Consider the following 12,292-nt stretch of genomic DNA (forward strand, 5'->3'; position numbering starts at 1 on the left):
TTTCCTCTCTTCCGACTTATAAACTAATAAATTGATAAATTATAATGATCTTCATATTGTTGTATAGTTCCCTACCGAGTGGAAGCACGAAACAGATCATCAAAACTGAAACTACTTGATTATAAGCAGGTTAGATTTCAAGAAACTTATTTATTAGCTTGTGCTTGCCTGATTATTTGTTTTTACTTATTCTTTGCCTTTTTCCTCAATTTGGCTGGCTTTGCGAAGAGTATATCTTTCTACTACTGTAATTAGGACTAGTGTAACAACTTGCTATTTAGCTACTCTCTTACATAAGAAATCATTAAAGTCTGTGGTGTGTGTATTTAGGCAATGATTGAAAAATATTATGTATTTTGGTTGGCGTTTCTATCGACACTTTGCTACATAGTGTTTGAAAAAAAATAGCAATGCTTCAGCATCACTGCTTTTATTGCTCGATAGATTTCTTACTCATGTTCATTTTCAGAGGCTGAAGCATGGGCTAAAGGTTGTTTGCGGTGGTTGAGGGTTGTCTGGCATGCGAGGAACTCGAGAGTAATGGTATTTGTTAGATTCTTAGAGTTAGTTAAGAGTTTTTCATGGAAGAAAAAATGTATTAGGAATTATTTTCATTATCTGTATGAATAATTTCTTATTGATGGTATTACTATTTGAATTTATTTTATAATATTAGAATTTATTTATTTTTATATATTTATCCTATTGGGCACAATAACAAACTTGTGCTAATAGAAAAGTCATCTAACACAGATGTTAGAAAAGAGGCACAGAAAACCCTTATTCGTGCTGAGCTTTTTGAGCAGCAAAGCCCATATTGTGCCCAATGGTCAAATGCAACGCCTATAGAGGGCACACATAATATAATAGTTGCTGCACTGTTGCCATTGTTTATGGGCACATATGTTGGTGCCCTTTGGCCTCAAGGGGCACAAATAATTTATTGTGTGCAGTGCCCATATTTTTTGTTGTGATTGTTAAAATGATGTTAATTGACTTATGAATATGAATGAAGTTCTACGTCCACGATATGGTTTGTACTAAAAAGTGGCTTTCTATAGAACCCTAGAGCTGCAATCGTTTACCACTGACCTGTGGTTGAAGTGCATTTTGATAGGACTAATGGAGGCAGAGGTCACTATCCAAGGAATTACGGAAGCGCTATAGTCAGCTTGTATTAGGTTTCGGATATTGTTAAAATGATGTTAATTGACTTATGAATACGAATGAAGTTCTGAGTCCATGATATGGTTTGTATCTAAAAGTGGCGTTCTATAGAACCCTAGAGCTGCAATCGTTTCCCATGAAATGACTTGTTATTGAAGTGCATTTTGATAAGACCTTTTTTCTTAAAAAATCTGTCGTGTGAGAAATTTGACAAATCTTGGCCAGTAAATTTCAAGTAGCATCTTGTGTTTAGCTAAAACATTTGTTTGGCTCATCTAATCTTAACTTGTTTGACAATGCTAAACCGTAAACATTGTTCGTTTTAGTAAGAATTAAAATTGCAGAATATGTGTTTGGAAGTATCCACAAGCAGGTGATGGATACCTTTTCAATGAAACAAAAGCAACCCGTTTGAAGCAAAGCATAACAATTCAATCTTCAAAAGGTTTCGAGTTAGGAATAACACCTTTAATTTTATGAAGTTTGAAGCAAAGCATAACAGTTCAATCTTCAAAAAGGTTTCAAGTTAGGAATAACACCTTTAATTTTTCCTTCATAAAAGCGGGAAAACATAATTTATTCTGCAACTGAAAACCGGTTGAATTCTTTGTAATCGAATCATCGGAAAATTAAGTTTATCGACATGACTAGTCTTAACTTCGATGACCAAGATGGTAAGATGCTCTATCCGTTTTGCTTGAGTGTGTTGGAGTTGAAAGCAGTAACTAATGTACACATTTTTTTCAGGGATTTTGAGAACAATTTCGGATGCACCACCAACTCATTACACGGTAAAAATCCAGTCGGTTTCATTGCTCACCGAAAAATCACTGGAGAAATACGAATCTGGGGACTTTGAAGCCAGAGGATACAAATGGTACAATCTTTTCTCTCAATTTCTAAGAACAAAATTCTGACTATTTCTTTTTTCGTAAGCTTTGCAATAATTGCTAGTATTTTCTTCTTATTTTCGAGCTGCTTAATTTGCAATACTATAATTTGTTGTTTTGCTGCAGGAAACTGGTTTTTTATCCAAATGGAAACAAGAACAGGAATGTGAAAGAACACATCTCTCTCTACTTGGTAATGTTAGGATCAAATGCTTCCCAGATTTCTTCGGAAGTGTGTGCTATTTTCAGGTTCTTTTTGCTCGATCAGAACAACGGCAACTACTTTGTTTTTCAAGGTACTATTTCTTTCATTCAATTCAAAATATAAACAAGCTTAGACTTCTCATAATTGTAAAGCATCGTCTCATTTTCTTATATGTTTTCCCTGCGCATTGCTTAGAACAAAAGGAAAGGCGCTTTCATAGGATGAAACCTGATTGGGGATTCGATCATTTTCTCTCCCACAAAGTTTTCTCTGAAGCTTCCAATGGATTCCTCATTGATGACACCTGTGTCTTCGGAGTGGATGTCTTTGTTTCTAAAGAGAGCAGCACAGGCAAAGGAGAGTGTCTATCGATGGTAAAGGATCCTATTATGTACAAGAATATTTGGAGGATTGACAACTTCTCAAAGCTGGATGGCGAATCCTACGACTCAAAAGTATTCACTGCCGGAGACCAGAAGTGGTATGTAACCCTAAACTTGTTAGACTTTGCTTCCTGTATAAGAAATTTCTCTCGCAGACATCGGAAACTTAAGCAGAGTCAAGTAAAAGTTTTGTAAATGTGTTGGTTGTTTTGTAGGAAGATACAGCTCTATCCCAAGGGAAAAGGCAATGGAGTTGGTACCCATCTGGCTCTTTATATAGCATTAGCCGAACCGAAATCTCTTCCTCCTAGCTGTAAAATATATGCAGAGTTTACACTACGCCTTCTAGACCAGGTGCATGCCAGGCATCAGTTTGGTAAAGGTAAAAGATTTGCCTGATCCTATTGCTACATAATCATACGTGGAAATAAGGATTTGAACATGTTACAAACTTTAAAATTGAAGGGTGGTTTTATTGCCGCCCCCTTACGAAATTCACCCCATGAACGACACCGTGCTCGGTGTCTTGGTGGCGTTTGGATCTGGATGGCATACGACGATGGTGATGCTTATTGTTGAACTTTCGTTCAATGGAAAATTGAGATCGAGAATTTTTGCTTGCAACCTACTGAAAATGTTCACAACTTTTTAGTTGTTGTTGCGAAATGTTGCGAGATGGTGAGACTCTTGTTTCTAGTAGAAAGCAACTGAATATTTTCAGTAACATTAAAAGCACGATAAGCCGTGCAAAAACGACAATTTAATCTGTTTAGTGCCACCTAGTTCAATTGTTTTTTAAAAGGTCGTAACCTATTTGTGCTTTTTAATCCAAAATACTTGTACTGATAATACTTTTGGTGCTTGTAGCAAATCACTGGTTCAGTACCTCAAATTCGGAGTGGGGATGGTGGAGATTCATTACATTAGGATTTTTCAATCAGGCAAGCATGGGGTTTGTGTTGAAGGATACTTGCTTCGTCGAGGCAGAGGTCACTGTCCATGGAATTACTAGTGCACTGTAGCCGAATTGTAAAACAGTGACAAATGCCTGATGTGTAAAACTTTTGGGGTCTAAAATACTAAATAATGTCAAATAAGGTGTTAAAAACATATTCACTAGACTTGTTAGTCGTGTATATGAAAGTTTTGCTTCCGACCTTCATGGTGAATAAATACATCATTCTCTGTTTTTCATATGCTTTTCTTATTTTCGGTTCCTTTTTCACTTCAAAAATTTTATTGTGCACGGGAGGATAGAATACATGAGACTTTTTTACTGCTAAATCTTGGTTTAGAGTACTTTCACTCATTGTCAAAGGGCAAGGGCTTGGAAAATGCCCTTCAACAGTGGACCGAAAGATGGAGGGCAACTGGTGGACCATGCAAAGCCTGCCCAAATGCCGCTTGCGCCAGCGGGTAAGGTTGATATGACATCGACAATGTTAAGGATCAACACCAGCCCATTAAGATCAGTCGGTATAAAGGAACTAGATTATTCTAGTTCAAACATGCATGAAATTGTTCTAGAAGATTCTAGCAAGCATATGTCAGTGGCAATGCATGATTAATGGCTAGAATGATCTAGCAATGCCTAAGTCGGTGGGTGTGTGTGTATAATCATGTGCTAGAAAGTTCTAGCAGCTTGTACAATATGTGGCTATTATGCAAAGCCATATATCGGTGCAGTGTGTGCATGAACATGCACTAGAAAGTGCTAGTGAAGTCGGCAAACATGCCTATAAGTAGGTGTGTGTGTGTGTGTGTTGCTATGTAACAATAAACCAAGCAAGAAGAAGAAGTAGTACGCAACCAAGTGAGAGTGAGAAGCAAGAATAGTCTTGTAGGAGTGTAAGTGATCTAGAGTGTGTCTCTAGAAAGAGTGAGTGTCATAGCTTCTAAATTGTATCCTTGAGAGTTTGTATTGTAATATTTTGTGAGTTAGTGCAAGTAATTTGTTTACTTGTGTTGTCTCTCCAACACTTGTGTTAGAGTTGTGTACTCTAAGTTTTTCTCCAACAATTGGTATCAGAGCGGTACGATTAAGGACCGTCTCTAGTGAAGCTTTCGAGAATCATGAGAAGTTTAGTACTTCACAAGATTATTGGTTAATCTTATTCGGCTTATCGAAGCTCTGCCGACACGATGGGAGACCTTTAAGCTGTTGGAGGAATCAAGAAGTTGAACAACAAAAATTACAACACGTGGCGACATGTATGGAGTCTTTCCTACAAGGCCAAGATGTTTGGGATGTCGTCGGCGGTAATGAAGTTACGCAACCGGAAGAAGACACCAACATCACTTTAAGGAAGTGGAAGATCAAGGCAGGTAAGGCCATGTTTGCCTTAAAAACCACAGTTGAAGATGACATGTTGGAGCACATATGGAAGGCCAAGACACCAAAAGAAGCGTGGGACACCTTCGCCACACTCTTTTCAAAAAGGAACGATACAAGACTGCAGCTTCTCGAGGACGAGTTGTTATCGGTGGCCTAACGAGACATGATGATTGCCGAATATTTCCACAAGGTAAAGTCTACTTGCCATGAAATTTCTGAATTAGATCCTAGTGTTGCCATTGTAGAATCCAGGGTTAAAAGAATAATTATGCATGGATTGATACCTGAATATCGAGGCTTCATTGCCGCTGTACAAGGATGGCCGACCCAACCATCACTTGTTGAGTTTGAGAATTTGCTTACCGATCAAGAAGCTTTGGCAAAGCAAATGGGAGGGGTCTCGTTAAGAGGTGAGGAGGAAGCACTCTACACCAAAAGTAAAGGCAACTTTAAGCAGTGTAAGGTCATCAAGGAGGAAGGAGTTCTCAGCCAGGGGGAGCTCCGAAGTATCACGGCAACCGTGGTCAGTCCTAGAACAATAAAAGGTTTGAGGGAAAATGTTACAATTGTGGAAAGAAAGGCCATATGGCGAAGGATTGCTGGTTCAAAAAGCCCGCAGAAAGTAACGTCACCAACTCAAAGAAGAAAAGTGAAAATGATTGGGACGCTGTAGCATATCTAACCATAGAGGAAGAATGGGACGATGAAGCATCTTCTTGGTGGTGCTCAGAAAATGAGGTAGTGCCTGACTCTAAAGAGATTGCAGATATTTTGCAGGAGAAAATGGGAGACCAAGCTGCCCAAGTCTAATTGAGTCCAAATGAGCTCGAGGAATTGTTTGATGTTGACAACGTCAAGCAAGAAGTAGCTAAGAGTCATTGGCAATCGAGTGTGTATCAACAACTAGGAGAAGTTGGACCTAGTGAAGTGGAAGTACCAACTCCACGATCACAACTAAGAAGGTCAACGGGAATACCGAAGTCAAATCCTAAATAGGCCAACGCAACCATAGTAGAAGAAGCAGTTGAAGATGAGATGCGTAAAGAAGCATCACAGAACTCTGAGTGGCGTAAAGCTAGGAGAAGAGGTCGATGCATTAAAGAAATGTCAAACTTGGCATCCATTGGCAAGGCCAAGAGATGTGAAACCCATATCATGCAAATGGGTGTTCAAGATAAAGCATCGACTCAGTGAGAAGAAAAGAATGAGTTGGTGTTAAGGGGAAGTGTTAAAGATCAACACCAGCCCATTAAGATCAGTCGATATAAAGGAACTAGATTATTCTAGTTCAAACATGCATGAAATTGTTCTAGAAGATTCTAGCAAGCATATGTTGATGGCAATGCATGATTAATAGCTAGAATGATCTAGTGTGAAATCCCGTCCCCAGTCCCAGGATTTCACTATCCAATTTTTTTGTATTTCCTATTTTTGGGGAATTGAAATTAATTTTCATTAATTTTAGAGTTACAAATCTTGGTTTTTTTGTAATTAGTGATTAAAAATCCGTATACCTTTCGGGGTCACTCTTTGTGTATTCGAATAAAGCTTGATCCCGAACATGTAGACAAAATTGTGCATGAATCGGAGTTGTAACGAAGGAAAAATAAGCAAGCAAAGGCAGGGGCAGTTCTTCATTGGGACTGCCATACATAGGTTGCTCCCTCGACTCGATTACTGGGCAGCTTTTCAGGCACCGTTTCCGACGAGATCCAACTACGAAAATCGTCGCCGCCGCCACCATTCGGTTTTTCTCCCACTCACAATCATAATCCACCCAACCTTTGTTCCGTTTGGTCTCAGTTCGTGGCGATTTGGAGCCGCCACTCACCTAGGTTTGGGCTACAAAACCCAAACATCAGACCAGCCATCGAAGCGACTGCGGTGAAGTGGCGATTATTTCGGCCATCCTTGGCTTCCACGTCGGTTTTCACCGTTTCCGTCCACATTCAGACTCAAGCGAAGTACAATTGGCTTAATCCCTTAAAAGGTACTTGTCAGTCTAACCTAAGGTTGGGTGTAGCCACAAAATAAAATGAAAAGTTGATACGATGTTCAACAATGGGTTTGTTTTTGGTCATGTCTCAGGATCGAGTGTATAATTACATGTGGTATAATGAATATTGTTGAACTTGATGTTAAATAATTCTAGAAACGGTTTAAAGTGTGAAAGGTACTAAAAATTTCGAGGACGAAATTTCTATATGGTGGGGAGGATGTGAAATCCGGGGACGGGATTTCACTACTAAAATATTTCGTATTTTGTATTTTTCAGAAATTTAATTTAATTTTCGTTAATTTTAGAGTTACAAAGTTGGGTTTTTCGTAATTAGCTATTAAAAATCTGTAGACCTTGGTCACTATTAGTATTTTCAATAGAGCTTGAACCCACGAATGCGTAGGCGAAAACTGTGCGGGACTCAGAGTTATTGAAATATTGTTGTTGTTGATTGTGGAATTGTGAGTTGTCTGGAACTCTATGTTCTCATGCTAGATAATGCCATGAGAATGTTTTGAAGTCATTGCAAATAAATTTGTTTATGAAGTCATTGCAAATAAATTTTTTTTGGAGCTTAACAAAATGATGAACTATGATTGTAGGCAGTTTCAAACCCTAAGGTTTGGTGCATCCACAAAGTAAAATGAAAATTTCTTACATTGTTGAACTATTAGTTTTTTTTTTTTTTTTATCATGTCTCGGGATCGGAACATGACAATTTTAATAGTATCTGAACTTTGGTATTAAGTTACCGTACCCTTTCATTAGAGTGAGGACTATGAGTGCAAGAAAAAAAGGAGAAAAGCAAAAAGAAAAAGTTGACAGCAAAGCAGAATGAAAAAGTTTAAATTGGCTTCCAATATTTCTTAATAGAGCTACAAACCTGTGCCTAAATCTATATTCGCAACAGCAGTAACTGAGAGCCTTTTCGTATTCTTCTATTCTCGCAAAGCAGTGCCTAGATTATAACTGGTTCAGTGCCTCGGGTTCAAGTTATGTTGCTAATTCAAAGTTCCAGATTTCATTTTAATGGGCATGAATATTGCCTCATTGTGCTTGGGAAGAAAGGTTTGAGTGCTTTGTGTGGGAATTTGAAGAAAGACCTTTGTATGGTTTGAAGATTGAAGTGTACGAGTCTTCATTTATACAATCTTTTCACTTTCAAATTTTAACAAATCCCAGGTATCCACAATGTATGAATCGGAAAAGAAAGTGCTTTGTGTTATTGCTTTTTTTTAATGAATCGGAAAAGAAAGAGATTGCACACCGAAATTTATTAATTTAGTACGATACAGAGATGAAAAGACATATCTCGTCCAATGTAGAACAAGCTCATTGCCTGGAGAGATTTTTCAATTTACTCAGAACAGGGGGTGGTTTGCCACGTATCATTATATAATTTGAGGGAAGATTTTTTTTTAAGTGTATAATAACATGTGGTGTATCATTCAGTATTCCGATCATACTAAAAAATCTCTACATTATATATAGGTAAGCTCCTCTTGAAGCAAAATACAATTGTATAGCCTTAACAGTTTGTTAATCAATTCCAATTTTATTGCCATGGCTTGTTATCTCTTTCAACAAAATGGTTAAATAGTTTTCCTGATTTATATTAATGGTTTTAGTCTAAACAATATGTGCTTCCATTAACACTATTTTTTTTTTCAGGGTTTTCGACATCATATTCAGATTCATCTCCAACTCATTACACTCTAAAAATCGCATCGTTTTCATTGCTAACCAAACTTTCAGCGGACAAATATGAGTCGGGAGAAGAAGTTGCAGGATACAAATGGTAAATCCCACATTATGTCATCTGCTAAAGTTTGAGTTTAATATCATCTTCTACAAACTTATTTTTCACTCTCACTACCCGACATTAGTTCTTATGACATTTTCCTTTTTTTGTCATGCAATAATGTGTTTCGTATATCATGTGCTGTGTAAGCTGCTAAAAAAAAAAAAATGTTAGCCATACTGTATGTTTGCCCTCAGGAAACTAGTGCTCTACCCGAATGGAAACAAGAAGAAAAATGTGGAAGGCCACATCTCTGTTTACTTGGAAATGGTTGGAGCTGATTCACTTCAGACTGGAAGCGAAGTATATGTTGATTTCAGGTTCTTTTTGATTGATCAGAATAAAGGCATGTTCCTGGTTCTTCAAGGTACATTTTACCTACATCAAAAGTTAATTCTCATCAAGTGAACATATTCATAGACCGGAAATTTTCTTGTTTGCAAATTTCAGTGCTCATTGCTCATTTGCAGATCATTATTCTGTACCTTGCATATTCCATAGAAGCCAATAAAAAGGAAAAATGTTTCCATGGGATGATGCGTTATTCGGGATTTGATAAGCTTGTCACTCTTAAATCGTTTACTGATGCTTCCAACGGATATGTTGTTGACGATTCCTGTGTGATTGGAGCTGAGGTCTTTGTTTGTAAAGAAAGAAGAGCTGGCAATGGAGAGTCAATATCGATGATCAAGGATGCTGTTATGTGCAAGCATGTTTGGAAGGTTGAGAACTTTTCAGAGTTAGGTACTGAATGCTGCAAATCAGAACCTTTCACTGCCGGAGAACGGAAATGGTATCTCTGCTAGGCCCTTTTTATTAATACCCTTAATAAGAGAATTTTAAATTTTTAGTCCACCGTATAATCTTGTTTTACCTGCATGAGAACAAAAGGATATGATTTTTGAGTTTCAAACTATATATGCAATTTTAACTACATAACTTTCGCACTTGATGTGGTAGATCACTGTAAAACTTGCTGAAAATTTGTTTCCCATGTACGAGTTTGCTCTTTTAATTCAATCACAAGGATGTGAAGTGAATTGGGTCCCATCCCAAATAACGAGAGATATATAATAAAAAGTCTTCTTATTCTTCCCAATATTGCAGGAAGATAAAGCTCTATGCCAAGGGAAATTGCGATGGAAATAAGGGCATTCATATTTCTCTTTTCTCGGAATTGGATGATCCGGAAACACTTCCTTGTATTTCTCATTTCTTGGAATTGAGTGATCCAAAAAAAATTGCTGGTTCCAAAGTACTTGCAGAGGTTTCACTGCGCATTGTAGATCAAATGCATGCCAAACATAAGTGCTTGAAAGGTAAACATTGTCCTATTTCAGTGTTTAATTGTATGCATCCTTCATAACATCATGGTGTATTATGTGTAGGTACCAAATGGTTCAGTACCTCAAATCCGAGTTGGGGCTGGTCTAAGTTCATTTCGGTGGACACTTTGAATCAGGCAGGCAACGGATTTTTGGTGAAGGATGCTTACATAGTGGAGGCAGAGGTCACTGTCCATGGAACGGCAATTGCACTGTAGTTGGCATGTCATATGTTTTGGCTGTTGCTAAAAAGATGTTACGAATGAAAGGACTGAAAACCTTGTCACTGTCCATGATGTTGTAAAAGCACCGTCTAGGTGTGGGTATACCATAGTGCTAAGATCCTTGTTCACCAAATGCCTTGTGATTGAAGGGTATTTTGATGTTTTTAATTAATTTTGGCTGAAGTTTGTGATTTTTGCGAATTGGAAGGCCGCTTTTCTTGTTTTTAAATATTATGGGTTTAACATATTGAGCCATTGGCATGCACATTTTTTAACATTAACCTCGTCGTGTGAGGTCTTTTAAGACTAATAAATAGGCAACCTTCGTAGAAGATCACTGTGTGTTTGGAGTGGACGTCTTTGTTTGTAAAGAAGGAAGAACAGGAAATGGAGAGTGTCTATCAATTCTCAAGAATGCATGCATGAGTTTAAAGAAGGTAAAAGATCGGCCTGGTACGCTGAGTGTTTAACTGTATATAATGTCATATAACATGAGGGTTTATTTCTTCTGTGTAGATGATTACAGGTGTAGTGCCTCTCAATCGCACACAAGGGGTTTGTGGTGAAGGATACTTGCGTAGTGGAGGCAGAGGTCACTGTCCATGGAATTGCGGAAGCACTATAGTCAGCTTGTATTAGATTTCGGATACTGTCAAAATGATGTTAATCAACTTATGAATACGTATGAAGTTCTGCGTCCATGATATGGTTTGTAATAAATTAAAGTGGCGTTCTATAAAACCCAGAGCTGCTGTCCCCTCCCACTTGTACTAAAAGTGGCGTTCAAAAATCTGTCATGTGAGAAATATGTCGAGTCTTGACCAGTAAATTTCAAGTAGCATCTTGTGTTTAGCTAAAAACTTTGTTTGGCTAGTCTGATCTTAACTTGTTTGACAATGCTAAACCGTTAACATTGTTCCTTTTAATAAGAACTAAAATTGCAGAACATGTGTTTGGAAGCACCCGCAAGCGGGTATTGGATACTTTTTCAATGAAACAAAGGCACCCCTTTAGAAGCAAAGCATAACAGTTCAATCTTCAAAAAGGTTTCAAGTTAGGAATAATGTCACGCCCTGATCCTGACATACGTACAAGATCAACACGCGACGTCCTCAAGTACCCATATATGATACGGACAAAGCACAACCTAAGCGTTGAATTGCATAGTGATTTTTCATCTACTCTATAGCTGCATCTAACCTCTCTGTTAAACTGTCTATGTACCCTAAATAGGGATCAAGCCATTCATAGTTCACCATTTGTTGAACTCTAAATTGTTCGTAAAACACTTCCTAGCAAAAAACATAAAGTACCATACTACACATCAACCATAAGCCAAACAAGAGTTGTCATCTTGCCATTCACACGCACACATGTTTTCCAACACCATTCAACAATCACATCAATCAATAACACATACAATACACCAAAATGCAGCGCTAGAGCGACACAGTTAGGCAGAAGCCTACATCTCTGAAGCTTTCTCAATTTAGACCGAATCCAACGAATCAACGAAGTCAAGGATGTGATTTCGGACCACTCAACGAAATCCAATAACATCGGGTTTCGGACCACTCAACGGAACGAAAGTTTCAAACGGGATTCCGAACCACTCAACGAAATTCAAACCAGGATACGATTCTGGACCACTCAACGGAATCGCAAAGTAGAAGGGATCTTGAACCTTTCAACGGAATCCAATTGAATACGATTCCGACCTATTCAACGGAATTGCGGAGTACAATGTATATCGGACCATTCAATGAAATCCAAAGCAGGATATGATCTTATAAATTTTAAAAGGTTGAATTGACGAAAATGCCCTAAGGGCGAGATCATTGACTTTTGTTGACCGTTTTTCCGTGATGTGTACGAGCTACTATTTTACGATATTCTCAAAGTACTCAACGATACGAACAAGTAGGCACAATCGGAATCGAATTTGGAATTACGATGAAGATTT

At 37.9% G+C, this 12,292-nt stretch overlaps 2 protein-coding genes and 1 long non-coding RNA gene across 3 annotated transcripts; all 3 read left to right on the top strand.

Moving 5' to 3' along the window:
• The first annotated feature begins 7 nt into the window (after window positions 1–7).
• Window positions 8–694, top strand: LOC148691957 (uncharacterized). The gene is made up of 2 exons (XR_015955355.1): window positions 8–129; window positions 470–694. It is a non-coding gene; the product is annotated as an uncharacterized LOC148691957 (long non-coding RNA).
• A 1,040-nt stretch (window positions 695–1,734) lies between these two features.
• LOC137736226 (uncharacterized) lies at window positions 1,735–3,839 on the top strand. Its single transcript, XM_088683606.1, has 6 exons — window positions 1,735–1,841; window positions 1,915–2,044; window positions 2,184–2,353; window positions 2,458–2,743; window positions 2,861–3,027; window positions 3,513–3,839. Exons 1-6 carry the CDS (start codon window positions 1,811–1,813, stop codon window positions 3,665–3,667), a joined length of 939 nt encoding a protein of 312 aa, XP_088539732.1. The 5' UTR covers window positions 1,735–1,810; the 3' UTR covers window positions 3,668–3,839.
• A 5,211-nt stretch (window positions 3,840–9,050) lies between these two features.
• Window positions 9,051–10,530, top strand: LOC137736227 (MATH domain and coiled-coil domain-containing protein At3g58210-like). The gene is made up of 4 exons (XM_088683172.1): window positions 9,051–9,147; window positions 9,251–9,573; window positions 9,888–10,099; window positions 10,169–10,530. The coding sequence occupies exons 2-4, from the start codon at window positions 9,314–9,316 to the stop codon at window positions 10,321–10,323; spliced, it is 627 nt and encodes a 208-aa protein (XP_088539298.1). The 5' UTR covers window positions 9,051–9,147; window positions 9,251–9,313; the 3' UTR covers window positions 10,324–10,530.
• Window positions 10,531–12,292: the final 1,762 nt, after the last annotated feature.

Source organism: Pyrus communis, chromosome 13 (assembly GCF_041283825.1).
Source record: "Pyrus communis isolate YQ-2024b chromosome 13, ASM4128382v1, whole genome shotgun sequence".
Lineage (NCBI taxonomy): Eukaryota > Viridiplantae > Streptophyta > Magnoliopsida > Rosales > Rosaceae > Pyrus > Pyrus communis.

Excerpts from the sequence above, each read along its gene's own strand:
- LOC137736226 (XM_088683606.1), top strand. The coding sequence starts at position 1,811 with ATGACTAGTCTTAACTTCGATGACCAAGATG. Across the intron at positions 2,045-2,183 it reads GAAGCCAGAGGATACAAATG|GAAACTGGTTTTTTATCCAA; the intron begins GTACAATCTTTT and ends GTTTTGCTGCAG. Across the intron at positions 3,028-3,512 it reads CAGGCATCAGTTTGGTAAAG|CAAATCACTGGTTCAGTACC; the intron begins GTAAAAGATTTG and ends TGGTGCTTGTAG.
- LOC137736227 (XM_088683172.1), top strand. The coding sequence starts at position 9,314 with ATGATGCGTTATTCGGGATTTGATAAGCTTGTCACTCTTAAATCGTTT. Across the intron at positions 9,574-9,887 it reads ACTGCCGGAGAACGGAAATG|GAAGATAAAGCTCTATGCCA; the intron begins GTATCTCTGCTA and ends CCAATATTGCAG. Across the intron at positions 10,100-10,168 it reads CAAACATAAGTGCTTGAAAG|GTACCAAATGGTTCAGTACC; the intron begins GTAAACATTGTC and ends TATTATGTGTAG.